Genomic DNA, 12,302 nt, shown 5'->3' on the forward strand with positions numbered 1-12,302 from the left:
TGAAGAAATGAAATAGACATGTAAATCAAATTTAGCTGAAAATCGACACATTAAAGATATTTCATATTTTGTTTTCTTTGTAAGCGAAAGTCTGCGTGGGGCCACAAGGCTATCTGCTCTGTTTTGGCACCGGCCTTTATTTTAATGTAAATCTGAATGGTGGATTGAATCGAAAATAACACATTTTTCATACATACTTGTGTATTGTCACAAACGATGTGGATATTTGACGATGATAACGTAACCAATTTGTAAAGGAAATACATAAATATTACAAAAGAACTAATACAAATGTATATTAATTTGAAGACACTTGAGCTGAATAAATATTGTTATTCTGTACAACGTTCACCTATCGCCCAGGGGTTTTAAAACACTGATAGAGTAATCCCCCAAATAATTATGAAGTCATGGTTATTAAAATGTGTTTAGGACATTGACAGGAAGGCAGGGGGCTAGAGCTGGGTTGTGTGCCCCAGGTGGTGGAATGGGGTAACCCTGGCATGTCACATGCTGGGGTCGTCAGGCCATAATACGGAAAAACTGACCGCAAGCCAAATTGGTGCAACGTGTTGGGAAAGATGTCACGTTCCTCGCACGTTAAAAAACCATTCTGTGGTATTCTCCCGGAGTAGGAATCGTAGGGCTCCGCCACAGGAGGCTAAATTGTTCGACTCTACCTACCTTCCCCATAATCCTTGTGTCCCATCCCATTTTATCATTATTTCATGTCCTGAATTAATGTGGCTGAAATATTGCTGCTCGGACGTTCAACCCTAACAACCAATCAATCAATATTTTGTTTTAAATAAACAGCCTCCACCCTAGTGTGATGCTCTAAAAGTGTCATAAATAGGTATACGAAACACAAAAGAACTATTTACGTATGTGCAAATCAGTTTAAAATGACAAATTTAACCTTACAATTGAAATTTGGGATTTACAAGGTTGGGGCACATTGTAAAGTTCACAATGGAGACAGCATGGTGCAGCGCCATGCTAGATTGCTCCAGAGAAAGTTACTCTTACTGGGAATATGGGCCCATATCCTGTGTAAAGATTCCAAGTAACATATAATCAGGCCCCGTGCAGGTCCGGGTGTTAAAAGAATAGGCCTGCAGCAGCGCTAAGCTTGTCGTAAAAGGCGACTAAATAGTGCTCAGAAACCTAGCCGGGGGCTAGGCGCTCTGCCCACAGAGCAACTGGGATGTGTGCCCCACGTAGTGGAATGGGGTACCCCTGGCATGTTACATGCTGGGGTTGTCAGGCTATAATACGGAAAACCTGACCGCAAACCATAGTGGTGCACCGTGTTGGGAAAGATGCCACGTTCCTCGCACGTTAAAGAACCCTGCTGTGGTATTCGATAGGAGTAGGGACCTTTGCGCTCCGCCACAGGAAGCTAAATTGCCCGACCTTAACCCATCCCTCCGTTTTTCTTGTGGCAATCAAAATTTGTCGACCCTATTGTCCATGTGTCCCATCCCATTTTTCATTTCATCATCATTTCATGTTCATTGTCTGAACATAGCTGAAATATTGCTGATCGGACGTTAAACCCCAACAATCAATCAATCTCAATGTGAAGGCCAATATAGCGCTTACGGTGGTTCTTTGAAAAACAAAGCTGATTATTAGGTATTTCGGGTAAATTTGAATACTGTTCATGCCCTGGTTTGACTATGCAAAAGAAATAAACACTAACGTGTCCATCAGTAATATTTATATAATAAAACATAACTAAAATCACTAATAAAAAAGTGCACCTTATTGTTCCGGACTTTTCATGTTTCAATTAGTAAGTCTGCTTCGAGCGGGAATTTATGAGATAAAACCTTTTAATTGGAAATTTTTAGTCTAATGTATATAAACTCGAACTAATTTCCAAGTCCCAGTAAAACTCCCCTTACTCCAATACAATTTTCCCTCGGATCATCGGATGACTTGCACTCGGATGAATCGAAATCTCGGATAACTCGAACATTTTTGCTTGGTCCCTTCAACTTAACGAGGTTCAACTGTATACATATGTAACAGTAACCAAGCTTTGCATGGAAGACACCCAGATAAAGTGTTTAACCAGAATTAATTATCATTAAAGACCATATGGTGACCTGTAGAAGTTAAACTGTTCGTTCCTTGGCTTTTGGTGGATGACTGTCTCATTGGCTATTATACCACATATCACTTCAGCACCAGCGTATCACAACTCATACGTTATGCCAGAGATTGCCGAAACTACGCAGACTTTTTGTATCGCGCTAGAGCCCCGTGCAGGTCCGGGTGTTAAAAGAATAGGCCTGCAGCAGCGCTAAGCTTGTCGTAAAAGGCGACTAAATAGTGCTCAGAAACCTAGCCGGGGGCTAGGCGCTCTGCCCACAGAGCAACTGGGATGTGTGCCCCAGGTGGTGGAATGGGGTACCCCTGGCGTGTTACATGCTGGGGTTGTCAGGCTATAATACGGAAAACCTGACCGCAAACCATAGTGGTGCACCGTGTTGGGAACGATGCCACGTTCCTCGCACGTTAAATAACCCTGCTGTGGTATTCGATAGGAGTAGGAACCTTTGCGCTCCGCCACAGGAGGCTAAATTGCCCGACCTTACCCATGCCCCTTTTTCCAGTGGCAATCAAAATTTGTCGACCCTATTATCCTTGTGACCCATCCTTTTTTTTTCATTTCATGTTTATTTTGTCATCCATTTCATGTTCATTGTCTGAATATAGCTGAAATATTGCTGCTCGGACGTTAAACCCCAACAAACAAACAAACAAATGTATCGCGCTAGAACTCTTACAAATAGGCTTCTGGACCAGGGTTATGTTGCTACATGATTGCAGTCATCACTACAGGAGTTTTATGGTCGTCTTAATGAACTCGTGGATCGTTATGGTGTATCCATCTGCACCATGAAAATTGATTTATTCAACGGGTCATGGTTTTCCTTTCCTCGTTTGTCTACCCCGGACTTGACTTTTTAAGAGCAACTCGGCGGGGACCCCTGCAGGTCCGGGTGGCAAAGGAATAGGCCGGCAGTAGCGCTAAGCTTGTCGTAAAAGGCGACTAAATAGTGCTCAGAACCTTAGCCGGGGTCTAGGGCGCTCTGCCCACAGAGCAACGGGGTTGTGTGCCCCAGGTGGTGGAATGGGGTACCCCTGGTGTGTTACATGCTGGGGTTGTCAGGCTATAATACGGAAAACCTGACCGCAAACCATAGTGGTTAGAGGCTAAATTGCCCGACCCTACCCACCTCTCCCTATTTCCAGTGGCAATAAAAATTTCTCAACCCCATTATCTTTGTGTCCCATCCTATTTTTCATTTCATCATCCATTTCACTACACAGGACAAATATATCCTGCAGGCTCAGTGTTTCATCTGTCAGAAAACGGTATGAAAATGTTTCTGATTTTCTTTTGGCCCTGTGCAGGTCCGGGTGTTAAAAGAATAGGCCTGCAGTAGCGCTAAGCTTGTCGTATAAGGCGACTAAATAGTGCTCAGAAACCTAGCCGGGGGCACAAAGCAACTGGGATGTGTGCCCCAGGTGGTGGAATGGGGTACCCCTGGCGTGTGACATGCTGGGGTTGTCAGGCTATAATACGGAAAACTGACCGCAAACCATAGTGGTGCACCGTGTTGGGAAAGATGCCACGTTCCTCGAACATTAAAGAACCCTACTGTGGTATTCTCGCGGAGTAGGAACCATAAGGCTCCGCCACGGGAGGCTAACTTGCCTGACCCTACCTACCTCCCCCTACTTCCAGTGGCAATCAAAATTTGTCGACCCCATTGTCCTTGTGTCCCATCCCTTTTTCATTTCATCATTATTTCATGTTCATTTTATCATCAATTTCATGTTCATATGATCATCAATTTCATGTTGATCGTTTGAATATAGCTGAAATATTGCTGCTCGGACGTTAAACCCAACAAACAAACAAAACTAACTAGAGAGTTTTAACAAATTTCTTAAGTTAGCCACACTTAGGTTTCATAACGATAGTGCTACGATGGCTACAATAAACATACAAAATCCATTGTACGTGAATATGTGATCAATTATAGATCTACAGTCTTTGATTTAAAAACATTGAACTCAAGTACCTTTCATGACTATAAATCTACGGTTGCAAGAGCTATAACATAGATAAAACGCTTCCTTAAAACTATTTTTAACATAGATAATCGATTTGACTATCGTTTTTATGGGTTGTAAATACCTTGTTCACGTTTGTGTTTGGTGACTTGATTATATGTAATAATTTAAAAAAATTGCAGTGTTTTATTTTTATTTAGCTAACATCTTGAGTTTAAAATACCTTGCTATCATATTAGGCAGATTAACCTAATCCAAAATCAGTACTCTTGTTTCAGTGAAACACTAGTTTTTTTTATTCCGGAAGTAAAAGTATACTAATATTCAAAAAATTAACTCGGATAGATATCTGATTACAGAAAAAAAATTAAACAACCGTAAGTAAAAGACATTAAATTGCTAAATATTTTGGCAAATAAAAAAAAAACTATTTTCGTACTAAAGATTGATAACATACATTGTCTCTTGTTCAGTGTTTTACCGTAGGCACAAAATTTTAGGTATGTTTTTGTACGTTTTGTCACGCTTTATCTGTATGTTGTTCATTTTTCCCTTTTAAAATGTTGCTTCTTTTTGTCACTTATTATACCCCACGCAACGAAGTTGCGAAGGTTTGTTTGTTTGTTTGTTTGTTTGTTGGGGTTTAACGTTCGAGCAGCAATATTTCAGCTATATTCAGACGATGAACATGAAATGAAGAAAAAAAAGGATGGGTCACAAGGATCATAGGGTCGACAAATTTCGATTGAAAAAGGTTGGGCAATTTAGCCTCCTGTGGCGGAGCGCAAAGGTTCCTACTCCTATCGAATACCACAGCAGGGTTCTTTAACGTGGCATCTTTCCCAAGTTGCGAAGGGTATAATGTTTTTGACCCGTCCGTCAGTCCATCTTCAGTTTTCCGGACTTTTTTTCTAAGTACTAGTCTACCAGATATTGGCATGATTTTGGATATACAAGTTCACCATGATAAGTTACAGGTTAAGTTTAGCTTTCGTTTCGCTCCGATCATTTTTACCGAAATTAGGGGCCTTGAACTTAACAAAATTCACAGACATAACAGTTTTCCGGATATTTTTTCTTAACGCTTGCAAATATTGACATGATTTTTTATATACAAGTATACCATGATATTAAGTTATAGGTCAAGTTCACGTTTCGTTCTGCTCCGATGATTTTTAATGAAATTACGGGCATTGAACTTAACAAAATTCAGACATAACAGTTTTCCGGATTTTTTTCTAAACGTTTGCAGATATTGACATAATTTTTAGTATTTAACTTCACAGTGATAAGTTACAGGACGAGGCTGTAGTTGGTTCTGCCATAATGATTTTTACCAAAATTACGGGCCTTGAACGTAGCTAAATTCATAGAAATAACCGCTTTTCTGACTTTTTTTGTCTAAACGCTTGCAGATTACGGAATGATTTTTGGTATATTAATTCGCCATGATAAGTTATAGGTCAAGTGTACGTTTTATTTTGCTACAACGATATTTACTTTGGATTAACAAAGAAATCACAGTCTGGAGTTTTAAACTACAATTCTGAGTAACAGAAGTTAGTTAGAAGATAAAGGTCTAACGCCTAAACAACACTCTTATTCCTTTTTATCGGGGTCCTTCTACATGTATTTCTCTTACAAAAACAAATTACTTTAGTATCCAACATGGGGATGCGTGGGGTATGTGAGCGCGCTCAGTAAGGTTTATTATGTATGCAATATTTGTACAATATCCTTTTTCAAGCATGCTTCTTGTACACTTGTTGTCGCTCTTTTAAATGTTATTGAATTGCTACTTTGGGTTATAGAATTGACTGCAAAGGAAATACAGTACAAAACATTTCTGTATTTTTTGTGACTGTTGAAATGTTTCTTCTAAACTTTTACGAATATTACTTTACACTATACATTTTGCAGATATTACGTATTACATTTTTAAGTTACTGTGACATTTAATTTGATTAATAAGTTTGTCAATAATCGATTAACAGGCCTTTAAAAATCAATAGTTGATCACATGTCTCATACTTAAACGTAACACTGTCATGGGAATAACCACCAAATAGTAAAGTAAATGCTAGGATGAAAGAGAAGGGACCATAAGTGGACTCAATGGCATAAAAAAAACAACTGAAAGATAAGCATATAGTGTTTAAAGATTTAGTTTTGAATATGTAGACTTAAATCCATGAATTTTTTTTTATAATAACTTTTGCATTAAAAGGACAAAAGAATTGCTTGAAGTATACCAAATTTCTGATGTTCTTTCAATTTTGCACTCTATGGTTACTTTCCGGTCAAATATTTGTAAAGGAAATGGTGTCCACACCCAAGAAACAACTTAATATTTAGTGCCTCGTGTGGGCCCGGGTGTCAAAAGAATATGACCGTAGCAGCGTTAAGCTTGTTGTATAAGGCGCCTAAATAGTGCTCAGAACATTGGCCGGGGATCAAGGGCGCTCTGCCAACAGAGAACTGGGTTGTGTACCCCAGTAGGGTAAAGGGGTACCCCTGGTATGTGACATGCTGGAGTTGTCAGGCCATAATACGTAAAACCTGACCGCAAACCATAGTGGAGCAACGTGTTAGGAAAGATGCCACGTTCCTCGCACGTTAAAAAACCCTTCTGTGGTATTCTCTCGGAGTAGGAACCATTGAGCTCCGCCACAGCAGGCTAAATTGCCCGACTCTATACACCTCTCCCTATTTCCAGTGGTAATCCAAATTTGTCGACTCCATTATCCTTGGGTCCCATCCCATTTTTCATTTCATCATCATTTCATGTTCATCGCCTGAATATAGCTGAAGTATTGCTGCCTGGGCGTTAAACCCCTACAATAAATCAACTTCATATTGAGTGAATATATTTTTTTTCTTGTGTGTCAAGACATAGTTTTCTGGATGTAAGTAAAAAATAAAGATTAAGTTAGAACTTTCAAGCATATTTGTTTTTGCGGCAAAATTGTGGCATCATTATGTCTTATTAATTAGCTTATGCGATAAAGCATTCTTTTTTCTACTTTTAATGTGATTTACTATATTATTAACCATTGTCCATGTAATTAGAACATGTTTGTGTATATTTGACGAAATGCATTCTCTTTAATAATTGACAACAGTGCTTAGTATTATGAATGTTTTACGCTCGCGTTTAATAGTTCGTTCTCGAGATACTCGATGAGAGTTTCTAGATGAAATTTCTCATTTCGTTGAACGTTACTGGTTGGCTCGGGGTCGGAATGTATATTAGTGTGAGACTGTGAGCTAACACAGTAAAGATCTGGTAAGTGTGTTGGTTGGTCTAGTGCAAAGCAGAGTCTGTTCGATAATCGATTCATCAACAAAAATATGATAAATCTAACTCGCAAAAAAATGTAGCTTGATACATTGCAAAAATAACTATACAGTGTCAATACTGAAAAAGTAGAATTTCCTTGTTAACCTTAGTTCAACAAAAACAGACTTACAGTGGATGTTCTAATTTGTATTAGCCCATATCACTGCTCGTTTTATTTCATTATTGTGACGACCGTTGTATTATCTACATGTATATTTATCATACTAGAATCGCATGTAAGACAACATAGATATGGGATTCCAACACTAGGCGTGTTATTGTAGTCACTTTATTTTATATTTGTTTTTAATTATCATTATTATGGATATTCGTGTTATTACAGCAGAAAAAAACGTATGAACTAAGAATGAACACGAACCAGATACCATCGCAACACGTTGCTATTGATATTGAGAAGCCACCGGAATATACCCAACATGTTGCTGGTGGAAATGAACGACCACCGCAGTATGCTCAACATGTCGCTGTTGAAATGGGCCAACCACCGGAATACGTAACAGTTAAAGAAGAAAAAGGGTATGTGAAAAGAATACATTTTAAAAGAAAACAATCCTTTATCTTTTGTTTTTAAATTAGGCACATTATGAATTGCAGGTTTCAAAAAAGTTATGTCAACTATATGTAAAAGAGGCTCGGACAACTGACCACACTGAGGTGAAATTATGACCTATTGTGAATGTGTTTTCACGTATTGAGTTTTAAAATTTAATACATGTTTCATAATGAGTGGAAGTTGAATATCGCAAAATATCAACTGGGGTTATCTCAACATCATAACAAACTCGCAAAGACTCGTTTATTATGATGTTGAAATTAAATAGAGAGAATTGATATATGTTGCAATATTCAACTTTCACGAGTTATTAAACCTTATTCTCTTTGACGTAACCAAGATATCGAAAGAAACGTCATAACTTCGCTTTTGACCGAAAATAAATTAAACACAACCACACAACAGTAAATTTTACATATATCACTATTTCATATCACATCGTTTATGGTTTGATATTGCAAATATCTAGCCGTAGGTAAAACGACCTTAGAGAAAGTAAAATATATACAAATTTTGCTACATGTAGTTTATGCGGGATAAATATGGACAACCAGTTGCAAAACGAAGCAATAATATACATATATTAAAATTTAAACACACACACACACAAACTTGAATGTTTGACTGTGTACATTAATAACTTCATCCATTAAAACCATCTTTTTCTCCCTTTTTTCTCTAACAGATCATGCAATAAAAGTTATAAGACTTGGACTGGATCCAACTAGGCCCCCTTCGTCAATATGTAACTAGTATTCAAAGAGATATCTTCTTTGCTTACCCTCGTTTGTCTAATAATAAGTTAAAAGAGGCTGCTAACATGTTCGTACATATATATGTTGTATATAGTGAACACTACCAACACTTCTAGAATTTATAACAACTATTTGTGGTACTCGCGGACGGACGAGGAGAAATGGGGAGATTCACATAACAGGGATCAATGTCCGGTTTTTATGCAGTCATATTTTATTACTACCTGTATTTACTAGAAACCAGTATTCACGAGATTATATTGGCATTACAATAAGCTATGCATACATGTGTATCTAACGCTTACACTAACTCAAAAGGTTCAAAGTTATCAAAATAGCTTACCTAACCCATTCTCCAGACTCTTAAGTCTAAACTTTTCTATAGAGTAATCCTCACTCATGCACACATGCATGTACCTATACACTGTTATTAACTAACCCTTAGATCTGCCCGCACGAGAACCCCAAAATCTACATTGTTTGTATTTTGACTTTTAATTAGTGTTCTTGATATATTATGTATTTTTATTTTTTTTATTGGTGTCTAAATAATGATTTTTTGTCCCATCAAAGTTTGTGAGCTTTTGCCGTGGATCAGTTGTAGGTATCTGTTGCAGTATTTTTTATCTACAATGTATCGCGTTTCCTCGTATTTTATTTTGTGCATTCACAATAATGTTCAGGATTAATGTTATTGTCTTGTTACTTTACATCTAACATTGAGAATAATTTTGTTGTCCCCAGAGTATCAGTGCAGGTTCGGGTGTCAAAAGAATAGGCCTGCAGCAGCGCTAAGCTTGTCGTAAAAGGCGACTAAATAGGGCTCAGAACCCAAGCTGGGGCTAGGGCGCTCTGCCCACAGAGCAACTGGGATGTGTGCCCCAGTTGGTGAAATGGGGTACCCCTGGCGTGTTACATGCTGGGGTTGTCAGGCTATAATACGGAAAACCTGACTGCCAACCATAGTGGTGCACCGTGTTGGGAAAGATGCCACGTTCCTCGCACATTAAAGAACTCTACTGTGGTATTCTCCCGGAGTAGGAACCATAGGGTTCCGCCACAGGAGGCTAAATTGCCCGACCCTACCCACCTCTCCCTATTTCCAGTGGCAATCAAAATTTGTCGACCCCATTATCCTTGTGTCCCATCCCTTTTTCATTTCATCATCAATTTCATGTTCATCGTCTGAATATAGCTGAAATATTGCTGCTCGGACGTTTAAACCCAACAAACAAACACACTTTTTTTCATTTCATCATCATTACATGTTTATTTAATCATCCATTTTATGTTCATCGCCTGAATATAGCTATAATATTGCTGCCTGGGCGTTAAAGCCGAATAATTAACCAATGAATCATTTTCTTATGATAGATATATTCCGACAAGTTCATTTCGAACTGTTCTGTATTTTTTATGTTCTTTTATAACTTGCGCATTCTTATTTAACCGCATGAAATATTATGTTTTCATGTTCACAGCATTCGTCCCGATATAGACAGTTGGACGTGCTCGAAATGGGCATGTGTGATTATATTTATACCATTCGTGATACTTTACTTTGCGGCGTGGGTAAGTAGTCCTTCAGTTTATACAGTCTCCTTTTTTCATGGCTATTTCGCGTTAACTTTACAAACTACTTGTATGAAAACAATGAAAAGGAATTTTTATGTCAGTAGGAAAGGAATAATATATGTATCTTTTTTAAGATTGGAGAAGTGAATATAGATATTTCGGTATACAGTCGAAAGAAACTACAAACGTCTGCCATTGTTTGACGACATTCATATTTGAAACTTAGTTTTCTTTTTTTTTAATTATCTATTACAACATGTATACATTTGTTTGTTTATGTTTACAGATTATATGTTTAATATGTGTCGGAGTGGATATTGGATGCTTATTCGTCGTCTGTACAAAATCAAACCAGGATAACTGATGGAAATGCAGATGTATAGAGATAAATGACAAGATTTTGTTCTATTTACACAACTTCTTTCCAGTTTAATATATGTTCATTTCATACACAATCTAGCCTATCTGTAAAATGTACTTTGGGGAAGGTAACAGTTATCTTTCATAGATAGGTCGTTTCAAAATTTTCAAACATTTAGTCATTTAATTATCAAATATATGCAGTATTAAAGGAATATATGTATTTCCATTCTTAAACAAGCAGTATGCGTAATGATAAAGCTGAACGACTACGATACGAAATTTGAAATGCTAATACTGTAAGGTTTTTCTTACTAGAATGTTTGACCGATATAGTGTCAATTTCAAAATGACCTTCACCCATCAGGTACGGCTCAATATTCTAGGACACCTAAGTTAACACTAGGCTTTCGGTGTGGTTTGTGATGCTTCTTTTTCTAAATGTGCATTCAATAACTTTGCTGATCAATGGTCCTGTGATTTATTTGAATCAACTACGTTGCTAGTATGTTCTTTGTTGTTGCCGTAATTGTTAAATTTTGAATAAAGATGTTATTTTGCCAAATTTAAGTTTTCATTACCAATAGTACGATCTCCAAAGTATTGTGAAGCAGATAGTTTTTGATTGTGAAGCTTGGATGGCAAAAAAAAAAGGACAACTCAAAGAATAAGTTACTTAAAACTTTTGACCAGAGTCCCACATTAAATGTACCATTATTACCTTCAATATTAAAGACGATTGGGTTGATGTTAATGGTTTCCGGGTTTTTGGTTATTATTTTTACAGACAAATCGTGTCCCTACATAACAACACCGATATTTCTATCATCTTCCTCATAATCTATCAAAACTCTATCCTTCTAAAACGCGAACAGTTATTACAAGAGGTAACCTGTCAATTATTTTGTATATGGAACGAACGACGAACACGGTTTATAAAATTAAATAACTTTATCTTTAAAAAAAAAATGACAATTCCAGTGTTGATTTTTTAAAGATTAAAAAATAATAAGTAATGAACAATGCTATTTTGAGTAGGGATGTTTCTCTCGTTAATGAAGAAAGTAGGTAGGATGTAACGCTTATATCATACGAGAGCTTCGACAATGTCACATATTGTGAAACTAGTTAATACTTGAATTTTGCAAAACCAATAAAATGCATTTTCGATGTTATAATTTAAGTGTTTATGAAAGCTATCAACTGATTAACTTTTCTTTTATCAATTTTTCAACTTTCATAGAAATATTAATCACTTTCTTAGAATAGAAAATTTAGTAGTTGATCTTAATACCAGACCGTAAGATGACTGCCATTTCTAACTAACAATTTAACTTGAACCTTTGAGCTCTTTAATTGTAATGCCTATCACAGTGTTCCTCTGCATACGCTATTCAACGTTATGTAAAGTAATGTCGGCTGAATTACATTTAACAATTGATACGTATTATAATTGTTCATTAAAAGACCAATTGCGGAAGTATGACCGATATTTCGCTTAGAGAAGTTTTGAGTTAAGGGAGCTTTATTAGAATGAAATGAAATTCATACTATTATGAGCAGACATACATTGTTACAATAAACAAGTAAGTACCTTTACAAA

At 37.0% G+C, this 12,302-nt stretch overlaps 1 protein-coding gene across 4 annotated transcripts in view; it reads left to right on the forward strand.

Annotated features, from left to right (window-relative positions):
* The first annotated feature begins 4,313 nt into the window (after positions 1-4,313).
* The window catches only part of LOC148625374 (uncharacterized), a 342,046-nt gene continuing 334,057 nt past the window's right edge, over positions 4,314-12,302 (forward strand). For 2 of the 4 annotated variants that reach the window (XR_015919909.1, XR_015919908.1), the window contains exons 1-4: positions 6,115-6,235; positions 7,777-7,972; positions 10,246-10,336; positions 10,626-11,020. Coding sequence is in view for 2 of the 4 variants with exons in the window: in XM_088568878.1 (XP_088425004.1) it covers positions 7,803-7,972; positions 10,246-10,336; positions 10,626-10,703 (339 nt within the window). In the remaining 2 variants the exon portion in view is untranslated. Of the gene's footprint in view, positions 4,473-6,114; positions 6,236-7,776; positions 7,973-10,245; positions 10,337-10,625; positions 12,287-12,302 lie in introns of those variants that run through there. The other 2 variants (XM_088568878.1, XM_088568877.1) reach the window with 2 other exon arrangements.

Source organism: Perna viridis, chromosome 2 (assembly GCF_037379345.1).
Source record: "Perna viridis isolate PV_CMFRI_1.1 ecotype Kerala chromosome 2, ASM3737934v1, whole genome shotgun sequence".
Classification (NCBI taxonomy): domain Eukaryota; kingdom Metazoa; phylum Mollusca; class Bivalvia; order Mytilida; family Mytilidae; genus Perna; species Perna viridis.